Source organism: Mytilus californianus, unplaced genomic scaffold, assembly GCF_021869535.1.
Source record: "Mytilus californianus isolate M0D057914Y unplaced genomic scaffold, xbMytCali1.0.p SCAF_8, whole genome shotgun sequence".
NCBI classification, from domain to species: Eukaryota; Metazoa; Mollusca; class Bivalvia; order Mytilida; family Mytilidae; genus Mytilus; species Mytilus californianus.
Window position 1 is genome coordinate 103,889,399 of NW_026262734.1, and position 19,946 is coordinate 103,909,344.

At 32.3% G+C, this 19,946-nt stretch overlaps 1 protein-coding gene across 2 annotated transcripts in view; it reads right to left on the reverse strand.

The window, feature by feature from the left end:
- LOC127713119 (39S ribosomal protein L44, mitochondrial-like) overlaps positions 1-19,946 on the reverse strand; it is a 104,440-nt gene that overhangs the window by 75,820 nt on the left and 8,674 nt on the right. Inside the window, exons 4-10 of one of the 2 annotated variants that reach the window (XM_052219749.1) lie at positions 18,461-18,561; positions 17,584-17,659; positions 13,952-14,036; positions 12,375-12,446; positions 11,351-11,499; positions 8,972-9,054; positions 8,350-8,572 (exon numbers count right to left, since the gene is read on the reverse strand). In XM_052219749.1, coding sequence (XP_052075709.1) covers positions 8,388-8,572; positions 8,972-9,054; positions 11,351-11,499; positions 12,375-12,446; positions 13,952-14,036; positions 17,584-17,659; positions 18,461-18,561 — 751 coding nt within the window. In that variant the 3' untranslated portion in view covers positions 8,350-8,387. Of the gene's footprint in view, positions 1-8,349; positions 8,573-8,971; positions 9,055-11,350; positions 11,500-12,374; positions 12,447-13,951; positions 14,037-17,583; positions 17,660-18,460; positions 18,562-19,946 lie in introns of those variants that run through there. The other variant, XM_052219751.1, reaches the window with a different exon arrangement.

Consider the following 19,946-nt stretch of genomic DNA (forward strand, 5'->3'; position numbering starts at 1 on the left):
ATTTCAAATTTGAAATAATTTTGAGTGAGTGTGTTAGTCTTTAGAGTTATACTCTATTAGCCCGTTAGTGAACATCAGTATACTGATTATTAAGGAAATGTGATGTCCTATACCCGTTCCTCGCGTACAGTCAAATTTCAAGAATATTTATCAACGTATTAATCAATCCGGATTTTTTTTTAAATTAGTCTTGTTTTACAAATTCTGAATGACTACATATTGTTTATATTTGCATCAAATAATATTTCAACGAGTGTTATACAATATTGAATTTCAATTCAGTCTATGGCTGAACGCACATCATTACAAATTTAAATTATAAATTTGCTATCCACAGCTAGGGCCCTTTCGTGCCGTTCAAAAATATTACACGTTCATTCAAACTTTATTCACCCCTTTCTCACTCCGCTCACTTTCATTATGTTAATTATAATAATCAAAATTTGAAAAATTATGAGACTCACTTGAATGTGCAAGATCCTGAGAAGTATCAAATGAAACGCATACTATGGAACGCCAAATCTGTCTTATCTGAAATATCATACAGTGTGTTTTATTTCGTTATACGATGTGATTTGTTCCTTTTGCTATGTGCTTTTGTCCTTCTATTATGTGTGAATGACATTTTTTGATGTGTACTTGATATTTCTATTAACATGATGTTCAATCGCATTTATATGATGTCCACCAGACATTTTATTATGTTCAAGGAACTTTATATGATGTACACAATGCTTTGTGGAAAGTCCCTAAGCAAATGGCAAAATCAAAAGCTTAAACACATCAAACAAATGGATAACAACTGTCATATTCCTGACTTGGTACTGGCATTTTCTTATGTAGAAAATAGTGGATTAAACCTGGTTTATAGGTAGCTAAACCTCTCACTTGTATGACAGTCGCATAAAATTCCATTATATTGACAACGATGTGTGAACAAAACAAACAGACATAATAGGTAAAAATGTCAAAAATGGGGGTACAGCAGTTAACATTGTGTTATAATCTTAATAACTATAAAAAAAAACAAATATGTCAACAAAGAAAAACAAAAAGGCAAATAGACAAAGCACATTAGCAATACGAAAGACAAGCATACACAAATTTACCATAGCACAATAACACAATGACAATGGCGGGATGTATAAAATTACACCGTTTGATAGAACTAGAGGTTCTAAAGAGCATGTGTCGCTCACCTGCATCTTCAAAAATGTTTATTTTTAAGTAAGAATTATATATAATAGTTAACTAACAATTTCAGTCATGTTGACCTATTTTATGTTTATATTATCCTGCTGATTTTTTTTTCCTTTTTAAAGTTTCTATTCGTATATTAGAGTTTCCAAGATAAATGGTAAAAAAATGTAAAAAATTATGACTAAGGGCAATAATTCCAATATTGAGTCTACTGAAGCTATCAGCCAAATGTCTTATTTGTAGATGTTGTCATGGTGATCATTTTTGCTTTTTTAAGTATCTATATAATTCTATTATAGTTTTAAAGATAATAGACAGAAATGCAAGAAAAAAGGAAACTCGTCAATTAAGGGCAATAAATTCAGTAAGAGGTCAACTCTCTATTATGATTTTAGTGATTATAGGCAAAAATGCATTTTACGCCTATGTTCTATTGTTAGCCATGCCGGCCAATGTGTCGGCCGGTGGGGTCACCAGGAACATTTTAAAAACTATATACCTGATTGATGATCGTGACAAAACCGTTTGGTTAAATTTAGCCCAGTAGTTCAGAGATGATCTTTGTTAAAGTTAACGGGCGATTGACGAAGACGACGACAGACAGTGGACACTAAGTGAGCTAGGTGAGCTAAATATCACATTAATATAATGGTTAAATCGAATTGAGAATGGAAACAGGGAATTTGTCAGAGACAACAACCCGGCCATTGAGCAGAAAACAGCCAAAGGCCTTAAATATGTCTTCAACGCAGCAAGAAATCCCGCACCGGAGGCGGTCTTTAGTTGGCCCTTTAACGATAATGTATACTAGTTCAGCGAAATGGACGACACACTACACTCCAAAACATATAAACGAGCTAAAATTGAAAAAAAAACACACAAAAGACTGACACAAGCTAGAGGTTCCTGACTTGGGACAGGCACATAAATGCGGCTGGGTTAAACAGGTTTTGTGAGATACAGTTACATTATACATGAAAATGGACATAATAAGACAGTCTTGGCATTCCATAAAAGACAATTCGCCAAATAAATCTATCGTTATTTATATTTCATGTACACTGATTCCTTTATACGTTGACAATTTAAAACTTCCTTGACATATAAATGAACTAAAGATGTGTACATCGATAGTATTCGATCGGGTTTTTAATTTCTTTTGTTAATGGTACATGCGTATATGTCATACAAAGGCTATAAATAATGCCTTGGTAATAAAAGAGAGTAATAAAAGATTTCATGTTTCGTATGTGAACAATATTATAAGATGTAATTCGATAATTATTTCATATTGTTGGAAAGGAGAAAATTCAAACGAAGCATTTTTTTTATAATTTCTGTGGGGAACAAAATACACGATCGTGCGCTTCACTTTATTTATGGTGATTATCAAAACTCCTTTGAAGCACTTCTGCAGGTTTCAAACCCGTCCTGACCAAAAAGTCGTAGAACGCGCATAATTGTCTTGGAGATCTTTAAAATAGTTAGTTAACTAACTAAAGGTTATTTATTGCGTATACAAGATCAGGTTGTTATAAACAAAACCAATTCATATAATTTCAGGTAACAACTAAATGAACACTGCTGAGGTATATAGACGACCAAGAACCTTAACTTATGGTAAACGATCTTTCGATGACTGGGAAAACATTGCTGTTATGGCTCTGTTGTTGGACGATATATGGATATTTCTGCAGATGTCCCGGCAAGCGCGCCCCATATCCAACCAAGAAAGACATCACGTGACTTTGGTGACGTAGTGAGCCGCCATTTTGTGTCATTATCTCCCATATAAAATGCATAGGTGCTTCAATAAAGATCAATTTTCTCATTATTCTGATCCGTTTTCTAACTTTTGCAACTATTTATCCTCGGTATTTGAACATATTTCTACCTAAAAATCAGATTTTAAAAGTTATAATGTTACATAACAACAAATTGGCAGTTAATGTAAAGGAATCGCATCAAACCAAAAGCCATCAGGTGACATTAACATCTTTTCTATGTCCGTTTCTGTTCAATATGGCTTTGTCTATAATTTCACCTGAAAATAATCATTTACATTTAAATCTTTGACATTAGGTCATATAAAAGGGTAATAGAATTGCACCAATAGTTACTAAATATGCTATTTCCTCATACTTCCTCGACGGATATTATCATGAGTAACATAAGAAGTCCCAATATTGGAGAAGGAACTGATAAATCTTGAGAACCAAACTTTTATCAGCATTGTTTCTGAATCTCTGTCTTTCTTTTCAATGTGTTTCTGATGTTCGTTAATGACATGTCTGTTCGTATTTACTGTGGACAGTTAACAGCACTCCAGGGGTTCAGGTATTACATATTAATTTTTCATGATATTTTTATCAGTCTATCTCTACAGAGAAAGGCACATTATATACATTAATATTTTCATTATGACATGGTGTTAAAAAAAAAGAGCAAGTACCTTTCTACAAAACCAATGTTTACTCATCAGTTATGAAATTTAGAGAAGTTAATTAAGTATGACAGATAATTGCAGGTAAGGGCTCACTTGCATTGGCAATTTGATAGTATAATATGTAATATATAAATAAAAATGTATTTTCCCAGCACAGGGTTTAATATAACAAGAGTGAACACGCTGAAATGCCTGGCCTTCTTTACTGACCATTGATTTCATGTTGATAGTCCTAAATATAAAGCTTTACTACAAGTATCACATAAACTTAAAATGATCCAAGAAAATGATTTCAAGGTCAGATAAACCAAACAGAAAATACATGTACACTTTACAATCATTCAATACACCAACTATAGTTGACCTATTTCTAAGAAACAGACTTGACTAGGAAAACGAGAAAAAATGACCAATGAACCATGAAAATGAGGTCAAGGTCAGATGAACCATGCCAGACAGACATGTACACCTTTCAATCAATCTATGCATTAAATTTAGTTGACCTATTGCTTATAGTATCTAAGAAACAAATTTAACCATGAAAACTTAACATTGACCAATGAACCATGAAAATGAGGTCAAGGTCAGATGATACCTGCCAGACAGACACATACACCTTACAATCCTTCCATACAACAAATATAGTTAACCTATTGCTTATAGTTTAAGACAAAACAGACAAACACAAAAATTTAACAATGAGCAATGAACCGTGAAAATGAGGTCAAGGTAAAAACAAGAGTGCACACGCTGAAATGTCTCGCCTTCTTCACTAACCATTGATATTATGTTGATAGTCCTAAATGAAAGCTTTACTACAACTATTACATAAACTTAACATGATCCAAGAAAATGAAGTCAAGGTCATATTAACCAAACGAGAAATACATGTACACCTTACAATCATTCAATATACTAAATATAGTTGGCATATTGCTTATGGTTTCTAAGAAACAGACTTAACCAAGAAAACTAAACATTGACCAATAAATCGTGAAAATGAGGTCAAGGTCAGATGAACCATGCCAGGCAGACATGAACAGCTTACAATCCTTCCATACAACAAATATAGCTGACCTATTGCATATAGTTTAAGAAAAACAGACTGAAACACATAAACTTAACACTGAGCAATGAACCGTGAAAATGAGGTCACGGTCAAATAAAACCTGCGAGACTGACATGTACATCATAGAATATTTCCATACACCAAAAATAGTTGACTAATTGCATATAGTATAAGAAAAAAGACCAAAACTCAAAAACTTAACTTTGACCACTGAACCATGAAAATGAGGTCAAAGTCAGATGACACCTGCCAGTTGGACATGTACACCTTACAATCATTCCATACACCAAATATAGTAGACCTATTGCATAAAGTATAAGAAAAAGGGACCAAAACTCAAAAACTTAACTTTAACCACTGAACCATGAAAATGAGGTCAAGGTCACATGACACCTACCAGTTGGACATGTACACCTTACAATCCTTCCATACACCAAATATACTAGACCTATTGCTTATAGTATATGAGATATGGACTTGACCACCAAAACTTAACCTTGTTCACTGATCCATGAAATGAGGTCGAGGTCAAGTGAAAACTGTCTGACGGGCATGAGGACCTAGATAAGTATGCACATTCCAAATATAGTTATCCTATTACTCATAATAAGAGAGAAATTAACATTACAAAAAATCACAACTTTTTTTTCAAGTAGTCACTGAACCATGAAAATGAGGTCAAGGACAATGGACATGTGACAGAAGGAAACTTCGTAACATAAGGCATCTTTATACAAAGTATGAAGCATCCAGGTCTTCCACCTTCTAAAATATAAAGCTTTTAAGAAGTTAGCTAACGCCGCCGCCGCCGTAGCCACTGCCGCCAGATCACTATCCCTATGTCGAGCTTTCTGCGACAAAAGTCGCAGGCTCGACAAAAACCTGCAAGACTGTCATGTACATCAAAAAATATATCCATACACCAAATATAGTTGACCTATTGCATATAGTATTAGAAAAAAAGACCAATACACAAAAACTTAACTTTGACCACTGAACCATGAAAATGAGGTCAAGGTCAGATGACACCTGCCAGTTGAACATGTACACCTTACAATCATTCCATACACCAAATATAGTAGACCTTTTGCTTATAGCATCTGATATATGGACTTGACCACGAAAACTTAACCTTGTTCACTGATCCATGAAATGAGGTCAAGGTCAGATGAAAACTGTCTGACGGGCATGAGGACCTTGCAAGATACGCACATAATAAATATAGTTATCCTATTACTCATAATAAGAAAGAAATAACCATTACAAAAAATCACAACTTTTTTTCAAGTAGTCACTGAACCATGAAAATGAGGTCAAGGACAATGGACATAAGACAGACGGAAACTTCATAACATAAGGCATCTATAAACAAAGTATGAAGCATCCAGGTATTCCACCTTCTAAAATATAAAGCTAATAGGTGTAATTCCACCATTGATTTCCCCCTATTAGTCTTTGTTAAATTTGCACTTTTCACAAAAATGTGCAGAATTTATCTTTGTTTCAAATAAAGAAATACTTGGCATGAGTAAAGTTTTATCCTGTCCAGTACTATAGACAAAATTTCACATAACATTTCATTGCATATAAGAAAATAACCATCACTGGAAGTTAACCAATCAAATTTTCACCCCTTTTTTTCCCGTGTACAAGCTTTAGTAACCATGTAATCTCAAGGGAATATTTTTTTTTCGACCCTTTTTGTATGCAACCGGATGTGACGTATTATGATTTGGTGGTATTACACCTAAAGAAGATTTTTTGTTGAATAAAAACTGTATGTGATTTTTTTTCCTTTGTAATAATTGTTATTTCAAGCATTACTGTCAAGTTTTGTCATAATCAGTTCAATAGTTTGAGAAAAATCTAGTATAATGTAAGACGACATCTACAGTGATTCGAGCAAAATTACTTCGAAAAATCCAAATCAAGCCACATCATGATAGAATATAGTGTGGACCAATAAATGATCAAATATTTATCTCATCTGCCTACAAACAGTTGAGTATGATACAAAAGATGACTCTAAGATGATAAATACCAGCAATGGACCTCTTTGTCTTTATTTTAAGGTCCGTTTTGGTCCATTTATATCTGTCATTTCCTCAAAATTTCAACTTTTTAGGCCAATAAATAAACATTTTGGGGTAACTTTCACTCATTTATGAAAGAAATGTGATAATAAATGAGTAATTGAAGTATTCAATCTGAATGAACTATCCATATAAAACTTTACTGACTCCATGGAGGTTTCAATTAGTCTTTACGTAAAACTTAAATTTACACCGCGTTCCAGAGAGGGACATAAAAAGCTTCCCTTTTAGTGAATAATTTGTTGTTACTGCTTCAAAAATAGTTTCATTTACTAATAACTATATATTTATTAAAGTATTACTTAGGAAAAAGTTTTCTCTTATAGCAAAATATAAGAAATAAGGAGAAAAAGTCATAAAAAGCTCCCCAAAAAACTGAGTATGGCTTGCTCTGTCTACTGATATTCATGGTAGAGTCCTATTTCAAGGCAATATTCTCATAAAATGTGTTTTTGAGACTCAATCCACTCAGAATATTTAATTTTTGTAATATTTCAATTAAATAGCATTAATTTTTAACAAATGAGAGTACACACTAGATCAAAGGTGCATGTGCAGCTTCCCATAATAGGTGTAATACCACCATTGATTTTCCCCTATTAAGTCTTTGTTAAATTTGCACTTTTCAAAAAAATGTGCATAATTTATCTTTGTTTCAAATAAAGAAATACTTGGCATGAGTAAAGTTTTATCCTGTCCAGTACTATAGACAAAATTTCACATGACATTTCATTGCATATAAGAAAATAACCATCACTGGAAGTTAACCAATCAAATTTTCACCCCTTTTTTTCCTGTGTACAAGCTTTAGTAACCATGTAACCTCAAGTTTCCAAAATATTCTATAGAGACACCAAATAAAAAAATAAGGGTGCTTTGAAACACCCAAGATATATGTTTATGACTCAGAATTTTTTTACTGCAATGAAATGTAGGATTAATTTCCTACAACTGTCAAATTCAAGGGAATATTTTTTTTCGACACTTTTTCGTATGCAACCGGATGTGACGTACTATGATTTGGTGGTATTACACATTTTAAAAAGTTAGTAAACGCCTTCGCAGCCACCGGATCACTATCCCTATGTTGAGTTTTCTGCGAAAGAAGTTGTAGGCCTGACAAAAATTATAAGATTTGGTACGATAGCCAATAAAAACAGAAGGGAACAGTTATATATACCGGTAACCATACTGCTTTCAATAATAATCAAAACTATTACTTTATATGGTAAAAAGGTCCTGATATGATGAAATGTGAAATATTCAAGAGAAAACCAATGTCCCGATTTATACTACAACAATGAACAAAAAACAAATATGCAGACAGCAAACAACAACTACAGGTTCTTGAATTAGGAGAGGCACATAAAGAATTTCAATGCGTTTAACATGTTTGTGATTCCTCAACTCTTACCCCTAACACAAAACAACATTAGCACAAACTGCAAAAATCCAATGGAAAGGGCTTGCCTCATCAGATTGGTACAAAGCGCAAAAACAAATAACAAGAAATAAGAATGAAGTAGCAAATGTTAGCTTTATTTAATATGTACACATAAATCTATAATCAATTTAATAATTATATATTTGTTGGTGTCTGTAGTAAGTCATTAGCACTTTGATTTCTTTGATTATAGTCAAATTTCCAACTTTCTGATTTTTCACCAAATTGTAATGGCTTTGCTGCGAGTGAAATGTTCATTAATTTTGACAAGGCATCTTTGGCAGCCATTTCCTCTGCTATCGGTAATGTCTCACCTGGTGCTGAAATGAAACAAATTTCATTTCTGAATGATAGATGTTTGTGATGTTACATTTGTTAAACATAAACAGCTGTCTACGCAATCATATTTTAATATATGTTGTTGTTTGTTTTGGAACTAAAAAAAATTCTTATTACTAATTTTTCTAAATGTTGAAATACAACATGTACTGCAAATTAATCATTCTAAGTTTTTAAAATGTACAAATCAGGAATAAATATTCATTACATGAAAGAATACATGTTCATACTAATTAGTAAATGACATGGCTTGGTTGTTCATTGGTGGAAGTGTGACCTGTATTTTTTCAACATTTTTGGTAAGCAATCTTGAAAGGTAAACTTCTATTTAAAAAACTATTTATCTATTTGAAACAACTGTATTTTTCCAAGACACTTACATCTTCCAATCAGCTGCTTATCACTATAGATTCCAACATGATACAAAGACAACATTGTGGCTGAAGCTGACTGCCATAGTAATCTAAAATAATTAAAACATGATACAAGGACAACATTGTGGCTGAAGCTGACTGCCATAGTAATCTAAAACAATTAAAACATGATACAAAGACAATATTGTGGCTAAAGCTGACTGCCATAGTAATCTGAAATAATTAAAACATGATACAAAGACAACATTGTGGCTGAAGCTGACTGCCATAGTAATCTGAAATAATTAAAACATGATACAAAGACAACATTGTGGCTGAAGCTGACTGACATAGTAATCTGAAATAATTAAAACATGATACAAGGACAACATTGTGGCTGAAGCTGACTGCCATAGTAATCTAAAATAATTAAAACATGATACAAAGACAACATTGTGGCTGAAGCTGACTGCCATAGTAATCTGAAATAATTAAAACATGATACAAAGACAACATTGTGGCTAAAGCTGACTGCCATAGTAATCTGAAATAATTAAAACATGATACAAAGACAACATTATGGCTAAAGCTGACTGCCATAGTAATCTGAAATAATTAAAACATGATACAAAGACAACATTGTGGCTGATGCTGACTGCCATAGTAATCTAAAATAATTAAAACATGATACAAGGACAACATTGTGGCTGAAGCTGACTGCCATAGTAATCTGAAATAATTAAAACATGATACAAAGACAACATTGTGGCTGAAGCTGACTGCCATAGTAATCTAAAATAACAAAGTACTACTATGACAGACAAATGATTTAGTTAAATATAATATTAGTGTTCATTTTCATCTTATTGGTAATATCTAATGTTAACGAAAGAATTATGTTCCTCTAATTTTTGTGCTATTTTCACATTTCTTGAGCGGTGTGAGTAAAATATTTCTCATCGCTTGTGAAATATCTGTTCTCAGCAAATGATTGGTCGAAATATAATTATGGAGTTAAATTTTCTTGATTTCTTCTGAATTTCCTATCGTGACGTCCTGCCGGATGACGTCACATATAAAGAACACAACTCTCTGCAAATCTTTGAAAAAGAAGGATACAAATCATTAGAGAAACAGATTCTAGCACTATAACTCATGTATAACCATATTTCTCCACTCTCAACAGTTAAATTTTAACTATTTAAAAAGGTCAGCAAGCCTCACGCTTTAAATATTAAAATTTAACTGTCTCGAGTGGAGAAATATTGTAACACACTTGTTGAAGTGATGGAATCTATACATTGCTATATGTATTAATTCATGACACCAATCTCTACCCACTCACACAAGTCATAAACAATGCAACTCTTTTCTCAGAACTAAAGAGCAAAACAATTTCACTTTTTCTACTATCAGTGCAACCTACTTAAAAAATCAATGATTTATCATTGTATATGATGTATATTCATCTTTTGGTCAAAGAACTAACGGATCCCAAAGGATCCTCAATGGCCTACCTGCCATAATAGCAGACACTTGATAAGCAAGATTGTTAAAGAGGCACTAACACACATAAATGTATTTTTTTTTTACACACAATGTTTAATGAGACAGGAGTAGTCAATTGCAGCCTCTTGATTGTCCCTTTATCGTAGTTGTATCTCTTGTCCATTTTACTTTGTTATTCAATTTTCAGCAAAGTTTATGAAAGAGTGTACAAGTTTTCAACTCTTCATTACAGGGTCAACCCATATTTCAAAGTCATGTTGAAGTTGTGTGCCAGCTGTTATGGCATTGTTTTAAAAAAAATCATATTTTTCCAGACTTGGGAACTTAGCTATTTTCCTGCAAAATTTACAGTCACCATGTAATTACATTGAAAACATTCTACATTGATAAGTCATTAATATTGCAACCCAGCCATTTGAGATTTTAACCCATTTTTATGTACAAACCATTCAAAGGGTATATTTTCAACCCAAATTGGTTTTTTTTTCATGACAGAACAAAGTTTCAATATATGATTCTAAAAATCTCAAATTGCTTAAATTTATTATTTGATTTTAAGGTCAATCTGATCCCAAATTGTAACTTGTTTTTGTGTGCTCTTGTTGCTAATGTATCATGTGTATAGAAAATATTCAGTTTTAGGAACTAGAAATCTATTCAGCTACAATGGATTCACTATTATTCGTTGTATACCAATTTTCTTGGATTTCGTGGGTAAAGGAGAACCACGAATTTAAATGTTCAACGAATTACAAATTTTGTAAAAGAATGTTTACAGACTTGGCTAAAACCATGAATCTAAATATCCGCGAAAATACATATTTTTCTTAATCCACGAAAATTGGTACTCACGAAAGTAAATGAGTCAACAGTATATAAAAAGGCTATTGGAAGTACCTTGGTTCTGGTGGACCTCTGCCCTGCATAGACAATGCAGATGACAACAATCCCATGGGATTTTTCACATCCCAGATTTCCATCAAATTTTTGCCAGCTAACTGAGATGCTACAAAATCTCTGACAAACAGCCCTGCTCTTTCTTCATTCTAAAAATAAACACAACATCAAATTTAACACTGAAGGATTAAGACAGTATTTATGCTTCAAAGAAACATTTAATATTCATTTTCAAAAGTGAAATTTAGAAATTATAAGAGATGGGGGCATTTATCTATGAAACAGTAACAAAGCGACAAAAAATCCAGGAGGAGGATTGAGGTCAATCCACCTATTTAATAATAGACAGTTGTGTATAAAATATGTTAAGCTGTCAATCTCACATTTCTTATCAAAGTGCTTGTAAGCACTAAAGAATAAAGATTGCTTTAATTTATCAGTGGGAAGCAAAATTAAATATTGCATTGTATAAAGCATTGGTTGTAGTTGATTCAATTTATTAAAATTCTGAACAAAGGAAGATAACTCTAATTTTTAAGGATGACTTTAATAACAATGACATCATTGATATTTTTAACACATATATATTAAATTCCTGCACCTGGCAAAAGTTAATTTTCTTGACAAGTATAACATAATTTTGTGACTTTAAATATCTAATCATATATTTCATTGATAAATTTCTGGATAATGTGTTTTAATAGAATGTTATGATCAATGCACTATATTTTGTGTATCTCAAAAGTAGTGATAAGCCTTGGAAGATTTAGATATCAAGTCAGTAACATAAGGTTTTGATTGCATTTCATGCAATCTTTACCCAAAAACTAATTTAACAGTGACTATCTAAGATCTCCAATCAACATTAAATTAAAAGATTATGACATGACGAAATGCATCTTTATCTTGAAGCAGCTTACTAGTTTGATAAGAAACATTACTATATACATGATATACAAGCCTGATATTACAATTGGATTTATTAGAATCTGTCATTACATGTACTACAATCTATTACTGTTACCTGACTTTCAGCAAGAGCACCTATAACTGCCTTAAATGCAGTACAGTACATATGGTCTTCTGGTGGGTAATTCTGAAATGTAAAGGTCATATAAATGTATCCAATTCAATACAATACTGAGCTTTTGATCTGATATACACTACTGTGTTTTGGATTCAATTTGTGAATATTAAAAAATAAATGGGGAATGTGTCCATGGGACACAGATGATGCCCCCGCTTGCATATCATATAAAGTTATAAAGGGACAAAACTGTTTGTACTTGATCTGAGTTTTGTGGTATAAACATAAGTCAGAGAAAGGAAACGAAAAATTCAGAAATTTTTCCGTTTGTGAAGGGCATAACTCTAGAACAGTAAAAGTGACACCACCAAAATTCAAACTTGATCTGTGTTTTGTGGTAATAAGCATTGTGTATAAGTTTCATAACATTTGGTTGAGGCTAACTTAAATTAGAGAAGGGAAACAAAAATTCAGCAATTTTTCCATTTGTAAACGGGTATAACTCTAGAACTGTTAAAGTGACACCACCAAAATTCAAACTTGATCTGTATTTTGTGGTAATAAGCATTGTGTATAAGTTTCATAACATTTGGTTGAGGCTAACTAAAGTAAGAGAACAGAATGAAAAATTCAGCAATTTTTCCATTTGTAAAGGGGCATAACTCTAGAACGGTTAAAGTGACGCCACCAAAGTTCAAACTTGATCTGTGTTTTGTGGTAATAAGCATTGTGTATAAGTTTCATAACATTTGGTTGAGGCAAACTAAAGTTAGAGAAAGGAAACCAACTTTGGGATGTACGGACGGACAAGGGTAAAACTTAATGCCCCCTCCACTAGGGCGGGGGCATAAAAACTTAGATTTACTCTTAAGTTTTTTTTTAAATTAGGTCATGTTGAATTTCAGATAAGCACTAAAAACAGAAAGGATACAGTGTGGTTATACAGATAATATATATTGCCTACAAAGGTCTTTCCTATGTAAAATTATATTCCATATTGAAATCCATTTTTATATTAAAATTGTTGTCATATCTAAAATCACCCTATCAACGACCTGGGTGAAATTAATGAATAGTATCGAAAATAACTAAATGCCCACCTTTTGGACAACTTACAATTTGATTGTTATATTAGGTTGGAAATGATCAAAACGATGAATTCATATAGCAGAGATAATTTTGCTCATTGAAATTAAAACAGAAATGAATGTTCCACAAGATAATTAATACATTGTTTGTAGTTAAAATAGAGACATCATAAGGAAGATTAACAAACGCCATTATTGCAGAAATCAGTTCAGATGAGCAATTAAATCAAATCATCTCTGATATAGTAACTGTAATCTGAGAAAACTTATTAATTTAATTATAATTTAAACATATTTTACTGAAATGGATTGGATTGCAGGCTCAAGCCTATGTAAACTCTTTCCAATATGAAGCAACAAGCAACATTTGGCAAATATACATGTGTACAAAAACAAATACATTCTAAGGGAAATAACTCAAATTATAAAATATCAATAGTATCTCACACTAAAACACAATGAAATGCAAACAAAATAAATACTAACTGGTGACATTATCAAGTCTGTCAAACCAAAGTTACTGGCTATATAGTATATCATCTGGTCATCCATCAGATAGTCATGTACAGCTCTGAAATATAACATTCTTGTGATAAGATAATGAGAATTTTTTTCAATTAAACGTCTATTTATCAGATAAATCAATAAACAACAAGAATGCACGTGTTGTCATGCTCAACATACATGTACCTCATTCATAATTTAAAGTATCAGAAACAGGAAGAAGGTATTTGAAAGATCTAAATCAAAGAGCTGAAAGCTCTGAGGAAAAATGATGCCACTGTCTCTAATTGTGATATTTTTTATGCAAGTCTTGATTTTCACATACCGTAATAAGTTTAACATTGCAACATGTCTCGTAAGCATATAATTGATATTCATATATGTGTCTGTTTTTTCAGTACAAATGAATAGGTCAAGACTACCTGAATGATCTACAGTATCCAATTACTACTGGCTGTTTTTTTGTATAAATAAATAGGTCAAGACTACCGGAATGATCTACAATATCCAATGACTACTGGCTGTTCTTTTGTACTAATAAAAAGGTCAAGACTATTTGAATGATCTACAATATCCAATGACTACTGGCTGTTCTTTTGTACATATAAATAAAGACTACCTGAATGATCTAAAGTATTCTAAGTAATGTGATTTTTTTCTTGCAATTACATTTTTTTAAATCAAGAATATAGACTACTAGTATCCTTTTCAAACCAAATGATTATGAAGAGCCTGTTGTTAGCAAGCTCTTATACCCCACATACTCATTAAATAAGTTACTAGTGACCTAGTTATTTCTGTTACTTGAAGCAAATTATATTTCTGTATATTTAGACAATAGTATAATATTGTTTTACTAGTTTTATTTCACCTTGAAGATTAGACAAATAGGGATACTCCTTCGATTTTTTATTTCATGTCAGTCAGGTCGCTTTATATGAAACTTGAAACCACTTCTCTGCCATATTGTTATTTTATAACAACTCTGCCCTTGACCATGTTGACCCATGTAATTGATATTCATTCTTTAACCATATATCATAGTCAGTTAGTTTTTGATTTTGCACTCCCACACCACCTTTCATGTCTTTCAGGTCAAATGTCTGTCTCCATTTAAGTTAATGACATTGAACAATCATGGTATTAAACACAATTTCAATAGTGGTAATGCTGTTCCCGTGGGTCACCATATATTCAACTTGGGTAGCATTCCAGTTATTGAAATTTGTGTCAGATTAGAACAATGATCTAGATCTTTAGGAATGGATCTTATAATTTAATATGGAGCCATAGTATGGGACCCCTACACGGTAACAAAAAAAAACAAGCTTGAAAGGATACAATGTCAAGCGGCAAAATCTATCACCAGAGATTACAAGTCAAAAGAGGATGGACGGGATATGTCTCTAAAATGCTTGCTGAACTGGAACTACAGCAAGATCTCCAGACAAGACGAACAAAGCGTTGAAACCAGAAGTTAATATTTATGTAAAAAGTAGTTGAGGGGCTGATTCCCGCTATTGAACCATACTGTCATTCTATAATATCATTGTGTAAGTATTTCTGTATTGGCCTTGTTATTGGTCCATGTCTTGGGTGTATTGGTCTGAGGCGAAGTGGAAGGCCAATACTGCTGGCCGAGGACCAATAATAAGGCCAATACAGAAATACATGTAATAGTATCTTTATTAATTAACTACAGTGTTACAATACTTTTTTTATTTCATTTCACAAGAGATAAACATTTTTACCTTGAAGTGGAACTATCCAAATCTCAGTTTCCTTTTATAAGATGCAATATCTAATGATTCGGTGCCGTTTGACTGCTGGCCGAGAACCAATAATAAGGCCAATACAGAAATACACGTAAAAGTATCTTTATTAATTAACTACAGTGTTACAATATTTTTTTTATTTCATTTCACAAGAGATAAACATTTTTACCTTGAAGTGGAACTATCCAAATCTCAGTTTCTTTTTATAAGATGCAATATCTAATGATTCGGTGCCGTTTGAAGTATCTTCAGCCTTTTCACATCTGATGAATTTTTCTACCCTTTCCAGTCACTATAAAGTGTTACAAAATTTAGACACAACACATAAATAGTAATTGGAAAGGTACTGCCATTGCATGTGTAATGCAAATATATTTAAAAAACAAATAATGTAAGAGGGTTGAAATTGATACAACTATCCATAAGCCAATTGACCAAAGAACGAAGATTTGCACAATTACAGAATGCATATGCCTGGTTCGGGTTTAAAAATAAACAACCGTTTAAATACAAAACATGAGAAGCGACAGTAAACAGTAAAAATCGATTTGTACCATCGACATGATGAAATTATGAGGTCGTCAAGAAATGAACTTTGTGATAATTTACTCGTTCCCCAAACCTGAAATAATCCCATCGTCTACTTTCAAAATGCTTTTTAAATGAATGGGACCGTCTTTAACCTAAAATATATGCCATACTGAACGTTTCAGCTTGTTTATGGTGAGTAAACCTGCGTCTTACAAACAACTGTTTACTTTCAGTTTGAGTTTATCGTGACTTACGATCTAAAAACTAGAGACGTTCCGAAATCCTGTTTTGTAAACAAAGATTCATACGCACCGCGTGGGTATAACTGTATTACTAATTTCCGATTTTTAAAATCTTCGTAAATCTGGATAAAGACCAGTTTCTATCCAATGGATATCAAAATGGTTCCGATTTTCACTTTTTTTAATGATTGAAAAGTTGAAATGGCATGAAAGGCTGACATTATTTAGGAGAACTATTTTGTCTAGCGATTGCTGATCATTGGAGGGTAAAAAGTCCAACAAAACGGATCTATTTATCATGTATACATACCGATTGTTTACGATTGTAAGACATGTGCATAAAAGTGAAAGCTCGAATAAATATGAAAAATATAACAAAGGGATAGCTCCAAATACCATTAAATAACAAAAAACATATGGACAGGTCAAGATATCTTTTTGGTAAATAAAATAAAGTATGTAAACTGGTTCCCGTCCGATTCGAACACTTTGTTCGAATGTAGCGTAATACAAGCAGATTCCAGTTAGTATGTAAAATAGTAAATATGAAACCGAGTGCGGTAGGCTGAGGCAATAATTGACTTCCGTAAGTTCTGGTCAATGGTATCGGAAACATGCCGCTGATAGCGTCATTTTCCAAAAAGTGATATAACATTATCAGTGTCGAGCTGGTGTCCAAACATAAAATCATTCTGTTTAGCAGTACAATGTACATGTATTTGAGCAAAGAGTGATGAAAGTTTTTGGTTCATTCATCATATAAAAAAAATTCAAAGTATCTGCAAATGGGAAGTAGGTATTTGACAGATTGGAAATGTGCTCCCCATTCTTAGAGTGGGATATGACAAACTCACATACCACAAAAATAGGGAATAGAAAAGGTACTAAATTTCAATGTATACTGCAAGTTTTTAATTATTATGATGACTTGTATCTTGATGGCCTTTCAAGAATTATGTTTCATTTGGTTTGACCATTCACTCATTTCACTACCCTTTGCCTCATCTGAATAAATAGGACTTGGGGCACTCCCTCTTTTTTATGATCCTCAAATAAATAATCTTACTGAATGCCCTCCTCTAACATCATTGGATAGCTATGTCTAAGATAAGCTTTAATATATCTGGATGCAATTTGTTCACCTAAAAAGATATAAAACATTATAAGTTAAAATATAGTGGTATTATTCATGTTCAACAGTTTCATAGCTTTCAAAGAATGAGAAGTCTTTAGTACAATAGTTTATACTTGATTTGGGATGAAAAGACAGAAGAACCTCCTCAATATTTTGAAATACTGAGTTTTCCTGTGTGTTTGTTTATTCTACATTGGCTAAAGGTAAAGGCGGAGGGTTGAGATCTCACAAAACATGTTTAACCCAGCCGCATTTTTGCGCCTGTCCCAAGTCAGGAGCCTCTGGCCTTGTATGTTTTTTTTTTAATTTTAGTTCATTTATATGTTCACAGTTTAGTAGTGTGACCTCCATTTTCACTGAATTAGTATACATTTTTTTTTAGGGGCCACTTGAAGCCTGCCTCAGAGTGCGTGATTTTCTCGCTGTGTTGAAGACCCATTGGTGGCATGGCCTTGGGCTGTTTTCTGCTCTTTGGTCAGGTGGTTGTCTCTTTGACACATTCCCCATTTCCATTCTCAATTTTATTGTATAAAAAAAGTAAAAAGTCAACAAACTGATTTTGGAAAAAGAATCTGTCATATTTCTATTTAAGCTAATTGTTTTGTCTTAAATCAGGTCATCGGCTTTTTCATTTGACTTTTATCACATTTCTTCATGTTGGGTCCTTTTATGGTATGGGTTTAGCTCATTGTTGAAGGTTGTGCAGTATCCTATAGTTAAATCCAAGTCATATAGAACCTGGTGGATGGTTGTTTCATTAGTAATCATATCACATCTCTTTATTTCTATATAAAAAATAGTCCTTCACCTTTCTGTGCTAATTCCGAATTGTCAACCACGCCTACTGGAACTGATTCAAGATCTATACCAAGTTGTCGTCTGCTCTCTTCTTCAGCCTGTCGATAGTCACTAAAACAAATGTTAAAATAACTATAATAGATGTTTACAGGTAGATGAAAAAGTTAAGGACTTTCCTAAATACTTATGCTAGATATTTCGTAATAGGGGAATTGTTTACAATACATTTTTAAGGAAATTTTATACAGATTTAAAAACAATGAGTTTTTACAAAAGTATAGAGCAATAATGGGCCAATATGGTCTTAAACTTGTGAAAAAATCCAAATCCACTGGATATGTTTAATAACATGATAATGTAAAAAAAAGTTAACAGATGTTTACAGGTAGATGAAAAATTTAGTACTTTCCTACTTACTTATTAGCCTGGCTGTTAGATATTTGCTAATAGGGGAATAGTTTACAATATATTTTGAAGAAAATTTTATACAGATAGACTGTGGATTCATTTATTTTCGTGTGTACCAATTTTTGAGGATTGAGAACAAATTGTATTTTTGTGGATATTTGATTTATTTGTTTTTTCAAAATCAGCAAACAAGGCTATACACAATTGGAACTTCGCTGAACATCTAAATTTGTGGTTAACCTCTACTAACAAAATCCACAAAAAGTTGTATCCCAAAAATATTTATTTAATGAATTCACAGTAATATTATTATACAGTGTTCCAGCTAGCATGAAATGGAGGGGCGCTGCGCCCCGCCCCTGAAATTTTGCGCCCCTCTGCCCTTCTGATGCGCCCTTCTGTGCCCTTTTGAAAAAAGTTTAAAAAACGATCTTTTTTCCTCATATCGTCGCCATTTTGTTGAGTCCTTTATACACACACTTCATTATTGCGAACCCAATGAAAGTTTTCCACAGTGCCATCTCTATCTTGACCAGGTATTTAAACTTTTGCAAGTTCACCTGTCCTATTGAATGAGTACAATAGCTATTGTTCTCTGTGTAGTTTATTCTCTGGGACCTTTAAATTTCTTCTAAGAGAAATCTATCATTCATTGATTAAATTACCTGAGTAAAAAAAAATTCTTATATATAGACAAAAATACTGTTTTTATACTCATTAACTGCATGTGATGATGAATTTATTCAATATTAATAATATATTTTCATTCAGTTTAATATAAACATTGATTCAATCATAAAAATTTGATTTCTGACAAAACTTTCAACATTGTTCCTTTTAAAAAAAAATTTGTTTGACATGAATAAGAACTTGAAAATAATGATGTTTCAAATTAAGATCTTCTTAAATGTATTCTATAACTAAACAAAAAAAAATCAAATTTCAATAGGAACACTGATAAAACTTTTGTTAGAAATCAACTTTTTATGATTGAATCAATGTTTATATTAAACTGAATGAAAATATATTATTAATATTGAATAAATACATCAGCACACGCAATTAATGAGTATAAAAAAAGTATTTTT